The sequence below is a fragment of the Chiloscyllium punctatum genome, chromosome 7 (genome assembly GCF_047496795.1).
Source record: "Chiloscyllium punctatum isolate Juve2018m chromosome 7, sChiPun1.3, whole genome shotgun sequence".
In the NCBI taxonomy this organism is placed as follows: domain Eukaryota; kingdom Metazoa; phylum Chordata; class Chondrichthyes; order Orectolobiformes; family Hemiscylliidae; genus Chiloscyllium; species Chiloscyllium punctatum.
Window position 1 is genome coordinate 113,705,970 of NC_092745.1, and position 18,222 is coordinate 113,724,191.

At 41.1% G+C, this 18,222-nt stretch overlaps 1 protein-coding gene across 3 annotated transcripts in view; it reads left to right on the forward strand.

Moving 5' to 3' along the window:
- The window catches only part of abca4b (ATP-binding cassette, sub-family A (ABC1), member 4b), a 147,573-nt gene that overhangs the window by 12,003 nt on the left and 117,348 nt on the right, over positions 1 to 18,222 (forward strand). For all 3 annotated transcript variants that reach the window (XM_072574615.1, XM_072574616.1, XM_072574617.1), the window contains exons 2-6: positions 6,591 to 6,699; positions 10,628 to 10,721; positions 11,252 to 11,393; positions 15,094 to 15,233; positions 17,635 to 17,762. In XM_072574615.1, the coding sequence (XP_072430716.1) occupies positions 6,634 to 6,699; positions 10,628 to 10,721; positions 11,252 to 11,393; positions 15,094 to 15,233; positions 17,635 to 17,762 (570 nt within the window). In that variant the 5' untranslated portion in view covers positions 6,591 to 6,633. The remainder of the gene's footprint in view (positions 1 to 6,590; positions 6,700 to 10,627; positions 10,722 to 11,251; positions 11,394 to 15,093; positions 15,234 to 17,634; positions 17,763 to 18,222) is intronic.

Below are 18,222 nucleotides of genomic sequence, written 5' to 3' on the forward strand. Positions count from 1 at the left end.
AGAAGAAATTTCCCCTCATTCCTGTTTTAAATCTGCTACTACTTATCTTAAATCTGTGACCCCTCATTCTAGACTGCCCCATATGAAGAATCATCCTTCTATGTCCACTTTGTCAATTCAGTTTAGCATCTTATCTTCCTCAATTAGATCTCCTCTCATTTATCATAGAATCTCTAAAGTGAGGAAACAGGCCATTTGGCCCAACAACTCCACACCAACCCTCCAAAGAGTAACTCACTCAGTCCCATCCCCCTACCCTATATTTCCTTCTGACTAATGCACCTACATATCCCTAAACACTATGGACAATTTAGCATGGCCAATTCTCTTGGATTGGCCATGCTAAATTATACATCTCTTTGGATTGTGGGAGGAAACCAGAGCACCCGGAGAAAACCCACACAGAATGTGCAAATTCCACACAGACAGTTGCCCAAGGCAGGAATCGAACCCAGATCCCTGGCGCTGTTAGGCAGCAGTGCTAACCATTGAGCCACCGTGCCACCCAAGAAGACGAGAAGTAAACCCCGTCACCTACTTGCCTTCAGTTCTCAAACGTAGTCAGTAGGATTCAAACCTGCAATGGGAAACCCACATGGAGTTCAAGTCCATCACCTTAACCACTCAGCCACGACTACTGAGCTCATTTTTCTAAACTCCAGAGAGTATAGGCCTAGACTGCTCTGTCCCTCTTCATAAGACTCAAATCAATCTAGTGAGCTTTCTCTGAGAAAGTAGACTGCAGATTCTGGAGAGTCAGAGTGAAAAAGCTTGGCACTGGAAAAGCACAGCAAGTCAGACAGCGTCTGAGGAACAGAAGAATTGATGTTTCAGGCGTAAGTCCTTTCTGATGAAGGACTTATGCCTGAAATGTTGCTGTTCCTGCTCCTCGGATTCTTCTGGAGATCCTGTGCTTTTCCAGCACCACATTTTTCGACCCCAATACAATTACAGCCCTCCTCAAATAAGAGAACCAAAATTGTATGGAATACTCCAACTATGGTCTCATTAATGCCTTGTACAGTTGCAGCAACATTTCCCTCCATACATACTTTAGTTCTTTCGCAATATATGCCAAAATTCCATTTGCCTTCCATATTACCCGCTGTACCTGCATACTAGTTTTACATAGAACATAGAACAGTATAGTACAGGCCCTTCGACCCTCAATGTTGTGTCGACTTTTTATCCTACTCTAAGATCAGAATAACCTTCATACCCTTCATTGTGCTATATTCCATGTGCCTATCCAAGAATTGCTTAAATGTCCCTAATGTACCTGATTCTGCTACCACTGTTGGCAGTGCATTCCAAGCACCCTCCCTTCTTTGTGAAAAGAACCTATCTCTTTCATCTCCCCTAAACATTCCTCTAATCACCTTGAAATTATGCTCCCTTGTGATAGACATTTCCGCCATGGGAAAAAGTCTCTAGCTATTCACTTTATCTATGCCTCATCATCTTGTACACCTCTATCAAGCCACCTCTCACCCTTCTTCACTCCAATGAGAAAAGCACTAGCTCCCTCAACTTTTCTTCATAAGACATGCCCTCAAGTCCAGGCAACTTCCTGATAAATCTCCTCTTACCCATCTCTGAAGCTTCCACATCCTTCCTATAATGAGGCAACCAGAACCGAACGCAATATTCCAAGTGTGGTCTAACCATGTCTCTATGGAGCTGCAGCATAACCTTGCAGCTCTTAAACTCAATCCCCCTGTTAATGAAAGCCCTTCTTAACAACCCTATCGACTTGGGTGACAACTTTGAGGGATCAATGGACCTGAACCCCAAGATTGCTCTGTTCCTCTACACTCCCCAAGAATCCTGTCTTTAACCCTATATTCTGTATTCATATTCGACCTTTGAAAGTGAATGACTTCACACTTTTACAGTTGAACTCCATCTGCCACTTCTCAGCCCAGTTCTGCATTCTGTCAAAGTCCTGTTGCAACCTACAATAGCCCTCCACACTATCCACCACTTCACCAACCTTCGTGTCATCAGTAAACTTACTAACCACCCTTCCACTTCCTCATCCAAGTCATTTATAAAAATCACAAAGAGCAGAGGTCTCAGAACAGATCCCTGCAGAACACCACTGGTCACCAAGCGCCAGGCTGAATACTTTCCATCTACCACCACCCTCTGTCTTCAATGAGCCAGCTAATTCTGTATCCAGACAGACAGGTTTCCCTGTATCCCATCACTCCTTACATGGGCAACCTTGTGAAATGCCTTGCTAAAATCCACATACACCTCATCCACTGTTCTACCTTCAGCAATGTGTTTTGTCACATCCTCATATAACTCAATAAGGTTTGTAAGGCATGATCTGCCCCTCACAAAGCCATGCTGACTATTTCTAATCAAACTATGGTTTTTCAAGTAGTCATAAATCCTTCTCTCAGAATCCTTTCCAATACTTTGCCCACCATAGACACAAGACTGATGGTCCATAATTCTCAGGATTATCCCTATTCCCCTTCTTGAGTAAGGGAATAACATTTGCCGCCCTCGAATCATCTGGCACTACTCCAGTGGATGATGAGGACGTAAAGACCATCGCTAAATGCACAGTAATTTCTTCCTTCACTTCCTGCAGTACCTAAGGTGTATCCCATCCGGCCCAGGGGATTTCTCTATCCTTCGATGTTTTTTTAAATTTTCAGCACATCCTCCTTTTTAACATCAACCTGTTCGAGCATATCAGTCTATTTCATGCTGTCCTCAGAAACATCAAGGTCCCTCTCAGTAGTGAATACTGAAGAAAAGTATTCATTAAGAACCTCCCCACTTCCTCTGACTCCAATTCCCTCCACTCCCTCTGATTGGCCCTACCCTCACTCTGGCCATTTTCCTGTTCCTCACATGAGGAATATGCAATTAATGTATGAGGGCATCCAGATCCCTCTGCACTGAAGCACTCTGAAATATCTCTCCAGTTAGATAATAAGATGCCTTTTTATTCATCTGACCGAAATGAATAACTTCACACTTATCGACGTTAAACTTCATTTTCCTGCATTTGCCCCACAGACAGTCTCAGGCTAATGTGCTTATTATTCTCTATTCTCTCTCTCCCTCCTTTTTTTAAAGTGTGGGGTTACATTAGCTCCCCTCCAGTCCATTGGAACTCTTCCAGAACATACAGAATGTGAGAAAATGATCACCAATTTATCTGCTCTTTCCTTGATGTTTTTGAAAATTTTCAGCACATCCTCCTTTTTAACATCAAGGGTTGCAGAGCATCAGACCCTGAGGACTTACCAGGTTCGAATCCCATCAATTTCCCCAATAACATTTCCTGACTAATAAGAATTTCCTACAGTTCCTCCATCATGCTTGACCCTCTGTCCACCAGCATTTCCTGAAGGTTACTTGTGTCCTTCTTAGTGAAGGCAGATCCACAGTATTTGTTCAATTGGTCTGCCATCTCTTTGTTGTCCATTATGAATTCACCTGATTCTAACTGCAAGGGACCTACATTTGGCTTCACTACTCTGTTCCTCTTCACATATCCCTGAAGCGATCCATTTTTGTGGGAGGAATGAGGCAAAGGAGTGTAACATAAATTTTAAAGAAGGCACAGGAACAGAGACCTAGGGTACTAGTTTTGGATGGTAGCAGGATAAGTTGAGAAGTCTGTGAAAAGGCATTTGGGATCTTTGGCTTTATAAATAGAGGCATAGAGAACAGGATGTTTTGCTAAGGCTTTATAAACACTGGTTAGACCTCAGCTGCAGCAGCATGTCCAATTCCAATATTATGAAAAATGTCAATGCCTTAGAGAAAGTGCAGAAGAATTTTATTAAAATGCTGAGACAGATGAGGCCTTTAGTTATGTGGAGACCCTTGAGAAGTCAGAGTTATTCTTCTTAGAATGGGAAAAGTTAAGAGGAGATTTGTTTGAAGTGTTCAAAATCATTCAATATTTTGATGAAATAAATAAGAAAAGACTGCTTTCAGTCCAGAATAGTCAGGGTGGCAAAGGATGCAGATTTAAAATGACTGGCAAAAAAACACAGTTTTCTTTATATTGCTGTGATCAGGAATGTACTGCCTGAAAGGAAGGTGGAAGCAAATTCAATAGTTGCATTCAAAAGAGAATTAGATAAATACTTGAAAGAACAAAAAAGGGTTACAGGGCTATTCTGAAGGCTCAGTGGGTAGGATTAATCGGATACCAGCACCAAAGAGCTGGCACAGACACAGTGGGCTGAATGGACTCCTCCTGTGCTGTATTATTCTATGAATCTATGAAAAAGGCTTAAAGCAGAAAAGTTGTAAAGCTCCAAAATAATCCTGTACCAATACTGACACAATGGCTTCTTTCTGCACTGGGATTTCTAAGAACAAAACTCCCAGGACTGTACTCTCTGAGAGAGAATGTTGCCAGTAGTATTCCAGGAATAAGTTTTAGCTTGAAATGAAATGTCAAGAGTTGATTGATATGTTCCTGAAATAAAAATGGAGGCCTTGGTGTTTTCTGGTTTCTTTTCAGGTCAGCCCCTAGTTCTTTATCTCTCCTACTGGTGCTACTGTTATGTAGAAATAGACAGCAGGTCAACCAGTATCAGAAAAGGGAAAGAACTGGGTGGCATGGTGGCTCAGTGGTTAGCACTGCTACCTTACAGCACCAGGGACCTGGGCTCAATTCCAGCCTTGGGTGACTGACTGTGTGGAGTTTGCATGTTCTCCTTGTGTCTGTGTGGGTTTCCTCCCATAGTCTAAAGATGTGCAGGTTAGGTGAGTTGTTATGCTCAATTGTTCATAGTGTTCAGGGATGTATAGGCTAGTTCATTTGTCAGGAAGATTATAGAGTGGTATGGGTCTGGGTGAGATACTCCTCGGTGTGACCTGTTGGGCCGAAGGGCTTGTTTCCACACTCTAGAGGTTCTATGAAATGACTTTTAAAAGCAATCTAAAAAAAGTCATTAATATTTGAAGTATTAACTTGCCATTTCTCTTTATGTAATACTGCTATTTATTCACCTGCTATGCATTTCCTTAAAACAGCATATTTATATAACGCCTCTCACCAGGGCATCTCAAAGCATGTTACAACCAATGGAGCACTTTGAATGGCCAGTCATTGTTGTAATGCAGCAAACAGAGCTGCCAATTTGCACAAAGCAAACTCCCACAAACATTGTTACTTCTAGGCAGTCCCTCTGAGATTGTGGGTAATTTGCTTCCATTCTGGTTGAAGGGGTTTTGAAATGGCCAATAAGATCAATCTGCACACTCTGCCATGTCAGGGGTCAATGGTGCTCAGATTGTCAGGTAGATGAATGGTTTGGGGATTAATGCTGTAGCCAACACCTTCACTTCCTACTTACATGTTACGGATGAAGGTTTTGGAATTTCTAGTACTATCCTGAATGAACCCTTGGTCAGCCAACAAGTCAGGGAGTCCCATGTGTTTTGATGATTTCTTCAAGGATACTTAAAGGACATCCCTAAGGCACTTCTATCATCATGGTAATGTCTCCTGAGTTCTGGGTAGAGCAGTTCATAGAATCATTGAAATTGCTACTGTGCAGAAGCAGGTCATTCAGCCCATCAAGTCTGCACTGACCCTCTGAAGGGCATTCCACCCAGAACTACCCCACTACCTTATCCCTGTAACACTGCATTTCCCATGGCCAATCCACCTAACCTGCACTTTCTGGGAGGAAACAGGAGGACCCAGAGGCAACCTGCACAGACAGGGGGCGGATGTGCAAACTTCACACAGAACTTCAGTGGAATCAAACTTGGGTATCTGGTGCTGTGAGACAACAATGCTAACCACTGTGCCACCATGACAGTTGCTTCAGGAGTATGAAGGACTTTTGCCCGAAACGTCGATTTTGCTGCTCCTCGGATGCTGCCTGAACTGCTGTGCTCTTCCAGCACCACTAATCCAAAATCAGGAGTATTGTGTCAAGCATTTGAATAAGCAGACCTGCCCAGGGGAGCTGCTTTTGAGTGTTTAACACTTTGATGCTGGGCATTTCAGTTTGCAAGAGGATGTTACTGTTGGACACCACCCCACTTTTTTGCCGCTGAATTTGGAAGATTCAGCAATGGCACGAGAGGTGGTTCTCACCCTGTGCTTTAAAATAATGCCATGGGATCTTTCACAGCCACCCAAACAGACAATAAGAGCCAACGTTTTGTATGTTATCCAAAGCAGATCACAAAAATGCAACACTCCCTCAGGACTGCACTGAAAGATCAGGTTTGATTTCTGTGCTCAAGACCTGCAGAGTGGGATTAGAATCCACAATCTTATGACTCAGAGGAATGAGTGCTCCTACCAAACTCACTTCTGTGATTTGTGTTTTCATTTCTGATTTGTTTTGTTTCAGCTTTCAGCACCTCTGCTGTTCCAGTGACTAACTCTGCCAAACATTCTGCGACTCTCCTGCTCTGTGTAGTTTAGCTAATCACTGGTTTAACCAGCTATTTACGGAAGTTTAAGGATGTCTGAATCCAGCACCAGCATCTCCTGTACCGTACCTCCTTCCTGTTTTTAAAAATAATTCAATTGTTTCAGTCAATTGTAAAGCTGATGTCTTAAGGGGTTGCTGTTTATTTTGTAGAATTGCACACACTAAATGACCGTAGTGGGAGAGAGGCAAGAGAATGAGCTCCTCCAATCAGATCTCTCTGCTGCTTTGGAAGAACTGGACGCTCAGGAAGAGACAAAAGGTCAGTGCCTGAACAAAGGCTTGCATTCATTCCCACATCACTTAACAGGAGAAAGGAAGTAGAATAAAGAGACCATTAATAAGGGATCAAATGTTGTGTAAACAAGTCCAGACATTGGACCAGCAGATTGTCAATGAGATCAGTTAGCTATTTTTACTTTATCGACTGCAACATGTATCCATACAGCAGCCTCAACACACATCCAAAAGCATTGCACAGGAATATCATCAAATGAAATTTGATGTCAAACCACATACACACATGACCAAATACTTCGTCAAAGAGGTGGGTTTAAGGATAGCCCTAAATGGGGTAAGACAGGCGGAATGTTTTAGGGAGGGGATTTCTGAGGTTACAGCCCAATCGCCGATGCTGGAATGATTTAAATTAGAGATACTGAAGTGGCCAGTATTGAAAAAGCACTGATATCTTAGAGAGCTATAAGGTTGATAGGGACGGGCAAGGCCACACATTGTGACTTGAAAACAGGGATGAGAATTTTAAAATCCAGGTGTTGCTTAGCCAGGGGCTAAGGTGGGTCAGTGAGCACCAGCATCAAAGGTGAATGGGACTTTTTGTGACTTTTTGTGAGTTGAGATATAGACAGAGGAACATTGTATTTAATCAGATGATTCAGATTTCATTTTGCTTATATCTGGCTTGCAGTCAGTTACCAGGTAAGAAGCTGAATACAATTCTGAAATTGCACACAAAGGGAAGTTCTCTCCTCTATTTGGCCCGAACTCTATCCTTTAGCAGCCAACACCAGTTACCAATATAAGAATTCCACAATGCCCTTTTATTTAGAAATGGGACTATTTAGAAATTGTAATTATTCCTCAAACCAAATTCATTATCCAACTACTGTGGTGAATGCAGTGAAAATGTTTAGTGCAATAATGGTCTGGATTTTACATGATGTGGAGATGCTGGTGTTGGACTGAGATAAACAAAGTTAGAAGTTACATGATACCAGGTTATAGTCCAACAGGTTTATTTGAAATCACAAGCTTTCAGAACACTGCTCCTTCATCAGGTGAAGACTTTATCTGACTTAGGAGCAGTGCTCTGAAAGCTTGTGATTTCAAGCAAATTTGTTGAACTTGGTGTCTTGTGACTTCTGACTGAATTTTACAATCAGTGATTAAGCAAAGGACATCAAAAAGATTGCCTACAAAGATGTAGCGATCACAGAGGCATTTTTTTCCCTATCTGTCACTGTTTAAATCTGATCTCAAGTTCAAGAGATGGCTTGAAATGCAACAGCAGTTATGGGTGCAAACAGATTAAAGCCAATGGTATCCCTATGGTTCGCATACAGCCAACAGACAGTTAAAAGTATTGATCTATCCTTTACTTATAATCAATATTTTCAGATAATGTCATAAATGTTTATGACTGATTTCTGATTAGACTAAAGTAAAAACAAACAAGCCTTTAATGAAGCAGAAAAATTAAAACATCCTAACCTTTTCACATTATGGAGAGATTTGATCTTCCACCTACAAAATTAGTTTATCAGAGTCAGTGAAGATGTTTGTAGTAATTTTGAAGTTAGTGAACTGTTAAAAATACAGTTACACCTCACCCAACAAGATGCAACTGTTTGAAGATTTTGACAGCAAATCTAATAGCATAGAAGTGGGTATTGCCCTCAGTTCGTGCATAGCCTGCTCAGTACAACTAACAGAGGTAGATTCACTCCTTACATTATTCTGTATAGGTGGGCATTCCTAAAGTTACTGACAAGTTTGCCATCATTACCACAGCCAATATCTGTTCCAAGCAAACTAAATACAAACAGCTTTTAGATTAAATAGAAGTTGAATAAGAATATAAATTAGTTGCAACAAGTTAACATAATAATTAGGCTTTGGGAATTTAGATTTATATTATATCCCAATGCCATGGAAGATAGCTGCTAGCTATTTAATATAAGAACGGTTATAGCGATTGTTTATGATTTGGAGATGCCGGTGTTGGACTGGGGTGTACAAAGATAAACATCACACTATAATCTGGACTATAACCTGGTGTTGAGTGATTGTTTAGTGCATTTATACGGATGATTTACTAAACTGGCCTGGAGCTTGATAAAACAAAATGCCTAGTTCATTGGAATAGATAGCTACTTTAGACTGTGCAAAGGCTGATGTTCCCAGACATCTTTGGTAAGGAATAATACATGGACAGTGCTGCAGGCAGTTGTAAGCTATCATGCTGTAATATGAAAGTTAGACACCGTTTGAGAGCTGATGGCCACTGATTGGCCAACAGTGGTTGTGCTGAGCAGCAGGGTTTCTATAGGAAATACAACCACCTGTGTATCAGGATCACAGAGTGGCCCAAGCCACAGAGAGATTATGTGGTGATGGCGGCTGCAGTTGTGGTGAGATGGACAGACAGTCTGGTAGCAAGGGCAGGGAAATGGCTTTCAGCCGATACCACATCCTGATGCCCAGAAAACACAAAGTGTTTTTGACTGAGGGACATGAGTTCTCTCTCACAAACTGACTGCATGGCGACAGATCCTCCTGCAGCTGAGTTCACCTCAATAAAGGTGAATTAAGACCCTGAATGGACATTATTTGGTCACTGAAGGGACTCAATTGACAGTGAGATGAAAAGGCCAACTATGGGATTTCCCTTACAGACCTTCAAACAAGTAGGCCAAGGGTTCTATTGCAACATCAGCACAGCTAATTAAATATCCTTCAATGAGAGTGGAAGATTCCGCCTCCTATAATCGTATTGCTGATGATCTGAGTTCTGCCCATACACCTTGAAGGTCATTTTTAACTCTCAGTGAACTGAGACACCTTCATCACCGCAAACAGAGGAATTGTCGGATCACAATGTATCTTTAACATGTTGATCCCAATAATTTTAATTTTTTTAAACTCGTTAATGGGATGTTAACTAGGTCAGCATTTATTGCTCCTAATTGCCTAGAGGGCAACTAAAGAGTCGACTACATTGCTGTGGAGTCACGGGTAGCTCAAAGTAGGTGAAGATGACAGATTTCCTTCCCTAAAGAGCATTAGTGAACAAGATGGGTTTTTAAACAACAATCAACAACAGTTACGTGGTTCTCATTGAGCCAGCTCTTTACTCCAGCCATGGTGGGACATATACCCATGTCCCCAGATCATTGGCCTTGGGTTCTGGATGCTAGTCAAGTGACATTACTATTACACTGCTACCTCCATTGGATATGTCAGGCATATGGACAATCCAGGAAAAGATGTGAGGGAATATCACTAATTGATCTAGACAGGTAAATGCTGGTTTGATGACGTACCATCATTCTATTAACCAGTGGCATTATCACTTCCATGTCACCTGTGCTTGGCAAGTACAGTGCTGTGCTCACAGCAGTGAAAGCTTTCCTTAAGTCTATTAAGACAAGAAGTGTGATTTGTTCCTGATCCTTTCTCTGGGATATGTCATTTGTCGGTCAAAGACACTGCTGACTTGATTTATTTTCTGAATGCTAAACTGATCAGAGCTGACCAGTGCCAATGTAATTTGCTTCTAGCTATATTTATTTGGGATACAGTTCCTAGTATCCATGAACTAAGTCCACACATCAGTCCTGAAATGCAGCATAACTTATTTTAAAGGGTGCAAATTAGTTACAATACATTGGGGCAGGGGCCTGCATTCTGAAATGTGTGTTATGTTAGACTTGCAATACCAGTAAAATGTAACATCTGTTCTCAGCTCATCCAACTTCAAAGAGACTTTCAAAAGTTATTGATGTGATCACCTAGTTAGGAGATGTAATGGAAAATAATTGAGACAAAATTGAATTTGATCGGGGTGAAATTGAAGAAACCTGAAATTGTAAGGGCTTTTTCTCTCAACATGAACTTGTTGCTTTTTAACATTGTTCTTAAACTAATCCCTATTTTATAATCTTTACTAGCTTCGTTTTCTAGTGGAACTCGTCTGGCCCCTCTCACTGTTCTTTGTTTTGGTTTGGTTACGGAAATCAAACCCACTCTACCAACAACATGAATGTGAGTAAGAGCAAAAGCTGTAACATTTCTCGTTGTTTCTAAATTGCTTCCCTGTAATTTGATGCCGAGAAGACTAGTCATCACTTTGACTCTCCAGTCGTATCAGCTCGAAACTGAACACAACAGTGTTTCACGAGGAGCTGCTGAGTGTAAGATTTTACAAGTGGATAATGTTGGCAGGACTCCCCATCTGTTTTTGGTCTGAATAATAACTGCATGCCACAAGCTGCCCTCATTCATCAATCTCTTTCCCCAAGAGGTGCATATTTCATGGACACAGAATGGCAGCAACAGAGCTATGGCACGGAGAAGCTTTCTGGTGCTTGGGCTGAAACTGAATAGTTGATCCAGTTCCAAGGACACTTGCTTTAGCTGAAGTATTAATATAATCAGAAGAAACAGAATGAGAAACAGAGCTCCTTTCTTTGGAATCGGCAGTTTTGTTTTAAAAGAATTTAAATAAGTTTCTAAGAAGAATAAGCTTGCAGATAACATATTTTGAAACTTCTTTGCATGTTTTCCCTACTTAGGCCATTTTCCGAATAAAGCGATGCCCTCTGCAGGAATGTTGCCATGGTTACAGGGAATTTTCTGTAATCTGAACAACCCCTGCTTCCGCTACCCTACACACGGAGAATCTCCTGGTGTGGTTTCAAACTACAATAACTCCATGTAAGTATAGTTTCAGGATTTGAGACTGCAGTAAACATTTATTATATTGTGTTTGTAGCAAACCTAAAATCTGATGGTTACAGAATAAGTGCTGGCAGTAGTGACATTAGTGACAATATTAACAAGTTAGATGGGTAACTGTTTCACTTGAGGTGCTCTCACCTCCAACTTCAATGCCCTAAGCCACAGTGAGACAGTTTGTCCCATTCACCCTGGTCAATCTCCCTCAGCTCTGTTCAATTTAACTCCAAGTAACCAGATTTGAAAGGATATGGTGATCCATTAGCTCCATCCCACATTTGGTTAGACCACTTCTTTAAAAAAGTGGGTCATACTCTTGACTATTAAATGGCTCAATCTTTTAGGATCATCCTGGAATGCAAAGATTGCCTAAGACTTCTTTTCATGATTGCAAACAGACTTCATAAACACCTTGGTCCAGCCTCCCCACCTCACCTCCAACAATGTCTGTCAGGAGCTGATGGAGCTTCTTTGTCATTAGGATGGAGGCCGTCTGATCAGCTGCCTCTGTTATGTACCTTCTTGCCCCTAAACTGCCTGGCTAAACTTTTGCTTAATGCTTCTCCTTGCCCTAACTCTGAACTCGCATGTTTCTCTCCTAACTCTTCTTGGACCATCTCTGAGCTCATCTTCACCATGAAATCCACCCTCACCCCTTGATCCTAATCCCACTAAACCTCCGATCTCCCAACTTCCCCTCCTGCCCTCCATGTCAGCCAATATTGTAAATGCATCTCTCTATTCAAGTGTTGTCCCTCCCAACTTTTATTTTTTTCATCATCACTCTGCCCCTCAAGCAAACACTCCTTTGTCCTTGTAATCTATTATCCCATCTCTGACCTCCCATTCCACTCCAAAGTCCTCGAGCTTGTTGCCACCTCACAAATGCCTTCCCTTCTTTCCGGAAACTCCGTCTTTGAATCTCACCAATCACACTTCTGCCTCTACAACAGTATCTAAAACACAAAAATGCCATTCTATGTGACTATAACTGTGATAAAGATAAATGTTCCCTCCTCATCCTTCTAAAATTGTCTACAGCCTCTGATATAGTTGGCCACTCCTCCAAAGCCCCCCTCCAATACCTTCTTCTTATCATCCAGCCAGGTGGGAATGGTATCACTTAGTTCTGTTCTGATCAATGCAGTTGTAGCCAGAGAATGACTAGCAATGGCTTCCCTTCCCGCTACCTCACAGTTACCTCTGGGGTTCCCTAGGGATTGACCCTTAACACCCTTAACACCCTCCTACTCGTGTCCCTCAGCAACATCATCCATCATCACAATGTTAGTCTTCACATCAGCCTAATGACACCCAGCTCTACCTCACCACCACCTCTTCACTACTGGAGCTTAATTATCAGACTGTTCGTCCTTTATCCAGTACTTGATGAGCAGAAATACCCTCCAATTAAATATTGGGAGGACTGAAGCCAACAATCTTGGTCCTCGTTCCAAAGTCTGTTTCCTACACTATCCTTCTTTGTTAATATCCTGAGTTTAAACCAACCTGTTCACAATTCTGGAGTCCTGGAGTGATGTTTGATGCTGAGATGACTTCCGGTCTCATCTTTGCACCATCTTTAAGATGGCCTATTTGCATATCTGTAACATTGCTTGTCTATGCACCTGGCTCAGCTCATCTGCTGGCAAAAACTCTCATTCATGCCTTTCATACCTCTAGATTCAACTATTCCAATGCCCTGCAGACTGATCTCTGGTAGTACCTCAAGACTTGACTCTCACAGTATAAACTTGAGGTCATCCAAACATCTGCTGCACTTTTCCTAACTTACAGAAAATCCCATTTCCCTACCACCACTACATTCGTTGACCTGCAGTGGCTCTTGGTCAAGTAATTTCTTGATCTTAAAATTCTCATGCTTAGTTTTGATTTGCCCCTCCCACTTCCTGTGATCTCATTCAACCCACAACCCTCCAGGATATCTGCACTCCTCTACTTTGATCTTTCGTGCATTCCCGATCACAATCACTCTTCCAATGGCAGCTGTGACTTCAGTTTGGCCCTGAGTTCTGGAATGCCCTCTCTACCTTTCTCCCTCACCTACTTTCTTTTGATACCCTTTAAGATCTACCACTTTTACCAAACTTTTAATTATCTGACTTCATTACTTTCTTTATGAATCAATGTCAGGCTCCTGTGAAGCACTTTGGAATGTTTAATTATGTTAAAGGTGCTACGTAAGTATAAGTTGTTGTTGTTGTCTGTCAACAGACAAATAGTTAGAGTTAATTCACTCCTCCATTCTTAAGTAAATGTGAAAGTAGTTTTAAAACTTTGAGAAAACCCTAAATGATTTAAATGTGAATGCTATTGATGTTTCAGTTATTCCTTAATCTGTTTTCATCTTTTACTGACATATCTCTTTTAGCTCCTGTCCTTCTCTCAATGTTGTGACTGGCCAGTGCGTGATTCCATCCCATATTGACCTTTCTTCAATAGGGGCTTGAAAGTGAAGATTGGGAGATGAAGACATGCTGTGTGTCAAACCCCTTCGGTCTGATTAGTTTGCCTCCTACCATTGACCCAGCATGTTTTGTTATTGCAACGGATGACCAGACTGAACTTAGTTGTAATGTCAATAGTGGCTGAGATCAAATATTTGGCCCCTGACTCATGGCAAAATGCATTAACGTTACTGAGCTCCCTGAGCAGCCTCATGTTGGAAATGTACCATGATAGCTAAGATTTGTATGTCTTTTTTGAATCCAGTCAAATGTGATAGTTATTTTAACATAGTTGACGTTTAATTATATTTTAAGGTATGATAAGTCATTCTGCATTGTGAAGCTTACTAAAGATAATTATGTTGAGGGCTGCATTCAGTCCATTGTACATTCTGTCTGTTGAATTTTTGTGTATGTACTTATGGGAGGGGAGCTGTTATCCTCCTCATCCTTTTCTAAGTGCACTGACTCGTGCAAGCATATAGTTCCCAAGAGACTAACAGCCTTCTACCTCCTCACTAAAGTGGTTATCCCTCATGCATAAATCAATGAATGACGGTGAGCAGGTAACAGCAAACAGTTTGTAACTGAGGCCTTGTCCTTACCTGATTTCAAACCATGCATATTTTCCCACAATGATCCAGGGTAATATACCTCCTGGTGGACAATCAAAGGTAGCATCATTAGTAGCATCCCTACTGCTGCAACAGAAGCTCCAAATTCCAGTGCCCCCTCAGAACTTAATGCATTTTGAAAGTGTTCATAATGCAAGTAATTAACTGTCGATCTGTAAATCCTTCCAATGCACGTACATCGGGAAGCAAGATTGGGAGAGTTTTCATGTCAGCCAGAACTGTGTGGTAGATGCAAAGCAAGCACCTCCTCACTTTAAAATATTCCACATTCTAGTTCCTGACTTTCATTCTGAGGGACTCACTCACACTCACACTCTCACTCTGATCATGGAATCTGAAAGCTATTCCCATCCCTCTCTATTCTAACAAGCTCTCTGAGGTCAGTTGTGGCATCACCAACTTCTGCCTTGGTTCTAATGAGCTGACTTAGTGCAGCTGAAGGGCCTAACATAAAACCTACAGCTCTGCTTCAACATTTACATTTATCCATGTACATTGTTAAAAGGTAGCAGCTGAAGGTTTGGATCACATGCTATGAAAACTAACGTTTTTGAATTCTCTGGTACTTTGTTTCAGACTTGCTCGAGTGTACGCAGATGTTCAAGAGCTGCTGTTTGATAAGCCTGAAATCTATAAGCTGAGGAAGATCTGGGATGATGTGTGTTTTCTGTCAGACTTCATGGATGTACTCAGAACGAATCCTAGAAAAGTTGCAGGCAAGAAGAGGCTCTATAGTTATCCTTTATCATAAGAAAGATTCGCATTCATATACCTCCTTTCATAGAGCACTTGTACAGCACGGAAACAGACCCTTTGGCCCAACTCATCCATGCTGACTAGGTTTCCTAAATTGGACTAGTCCCAATTGCCAGCATTTGGCCTATGTCTCTCTAAACCCTTCCTATCCATGTCACTATTTTAAAACAATGGACAGGGAGGGAGATTGAAGCCAATGAAGTCACTTTGAAATATAATCATGGTTGTCTAGAAATTATTGATGGTACAGAAAGACGCCATTCAGTCTATGCTGGTTCACTTGTGAGCAAAACAATCAATAGCCCAGTCCCTACTCTTTCCCTGTCACCTTGGTAAATTTATTTCCTTCAAGTGGCCTTCTAATTTCCTTTTGAAACCATTGATCATAGAGTCAGAGAGTTATAGAGGTGTACAGCATGGAAACAGATCCTTTGGTCCAAATTGTCCATACCAACCAGATATCACAAATCATTCTAGTCCCACCTGCCAGCACCCGGCCCATATTCCTCCAAACCCTTCCTATTCATATACCCATCCAGATGCCTTTTAAATGTTGCAATTGTACCAGCCTCCACCACTTCCTCTGGCAGCTCATTCCATACACGTACCACACTCTGTGTGAAAACATTGCCCCATAGGTCTCTTTTATATCTTTCCCCTCTCACCCTAAACCTATGCCCTCTAGTTGTGGACTCCCCCACCCCAGGGAAAAGACTTTGTCTATTTATCCTTTCCATGTCCCTCATGATTTTATAAACTGCAATAAGGTCACCCCTCAGCCTCTGATGCTCCAGGGAAAACAGCCCCAACTTATTCAACCTCTCCCTATAGCTCAAACACTCCAACCCTGGCAACATCCTTGTCAATCTTTTCTGAACCCATTCAAGTTTATCAACATCCTTCCAATAGGAAGGAGGCAATATTTGCTTCAAACGTACCATTGGGCAACAAGTTCCAGGTCATTGCTACTCACTGCATAAGAAGGATCTTGAGTCATTCCAAAAGGTAAACATTTTGATAAAGCTATTTGTCTTGTATCCATCAGGACAATCTACAAGAATACAATTCAAGGGAAAACCAACATTTATAGCCAATGAAAGAGTAGTGCTGATTAGTTAGCAAGTGAAATCTGATTGGTAGAAGTATTACCATTGAAAATGCACCAGTTAATGGTAATTGACAGTTTGCCAGGCTGTTAGATTTTAAACTAGGCAGGTTAATTCTGATGGTCAAGGCATTGTCCTGAGAAATAAATCAGAGAGAAGTTGATTGAGCTGAAATTAACATGTTGATGTTCTTTCTGTGTGTAAATTACAGGGCTGTCTGGACAAATATATGTGTGGCTTTCAGTGCTCACACAAATGAATGTTCTTTCTCACATTCCCACCTGCATCTGTTACCCAAAACCCTAAACCTATGTCCTGGAGTTCTTGCATCATCAGTGAATGGAAACACATTTTCCTTCCCTACCCTGTCCAAGCCTGTCCTGATCATGCACACTTCTGACAAATCTCCCCACAATCTCCTTTGCTTCAAGGTGAACAACCCTGGCTGTACAACCTAATCTTCTAAAATCCTCTATTCCTGGAACTATTCTGGTAAATAACATTGTGCTCAAAGACACTTGGATCTTTCCTAAGATTTATTGACCAGTACTCTTGTAATGGCCTAACCAGAGGTTCAGCAAAACCTTACTGCGTTGTACCAAAGACAAGTTTGTTTACGAAGCTTGTCAAACAGTCTCCCAATTTATGCCAACACCTTCAAAGATCTATGCACCTATGCCTCCAGGCATCTCACACCTCTCTATATTAAATTCCATCAGCCACTCGGTGCCCATTCTATCAGCCTAGTTATGTCCTGGCACAGTCAATTTGTATCAGCCTCAGTGCTTACCACTCCTCCAACGTTAATTAAATTGCTTTTACAAAATCTGGCACAGTTGCAATGGGTTAAAAGGCCTCCTACTGTATTGTAACACGTCAAATGTAATCAGTTACGTTAAGTACATACAAGCAAAAGTCCTTGATTGAATGATTACTTGTATGTATCTAAAAAGGCACATAATAACACATGGGTTGATTGAAAGTTGATTTGACCATATCTAAAATGACACTTAACAACACGACAGTTGAGTGGAGTCAGGAGATACAGACCTGTAATGTTTTATTCTGTGAATACATTTATCACAAGTGTAGACTAACTAATTTTTCCACAAATTAGCTATCAGATATAACATCTGAGATCTGCAATCTGACATTCTGACTAAAGTAGCAAGATAAAACAAACAAAAAAATTGATAGGTCAAAAAAACCAATCTTTTTCTATTTTGTTTGCATGACACTCCTATTCTATTTGAAGGAAGAGGTATTCGAATCAGGGATATTCTGAAGGATGATGAAGTCCTGACCTCCTTTTTACTCAAGGAAATTGAACTCTCGGACTCTGTCGTTTATCAGTTGATCAATGCCCAAGTGCGGCCTGAACAGGTGAGATTTGCTATGGCTCTGTTTCTCATGTGATAACATAAGCTATTCAGAAATGGGTAAGGGCCATTCTGACAATCAAATTCACTTTTGCCACTTTCTAAAGATGGCAACCTCAGACAAAGACTCATTCAACAAAGATCCAGCCAAAAATTCTATACTGCCATTTCTAATGAAATGTCATTCACCTGGAATGTTAGCCATTATAACTCATTCAAAATTCAACCGTTCAGACAAAATTGAAATCAGACATATTAAATCTGTTACTCTCAACAGCAATGCTATCTGACCTGTTGAGTTTTCTTTTCTAGCATTATTTATTTTGTTTTTAAATTCCATAAAACCCGTGCAACTCAAATTATTAATATTTCTTCATTTAGAATTCCTTTCTCAACAAAATGTGACCCTTTTAAAAGTATTAGATGCTCCAGAGTACTCATTGTGAAGAAGCACAATATTAATT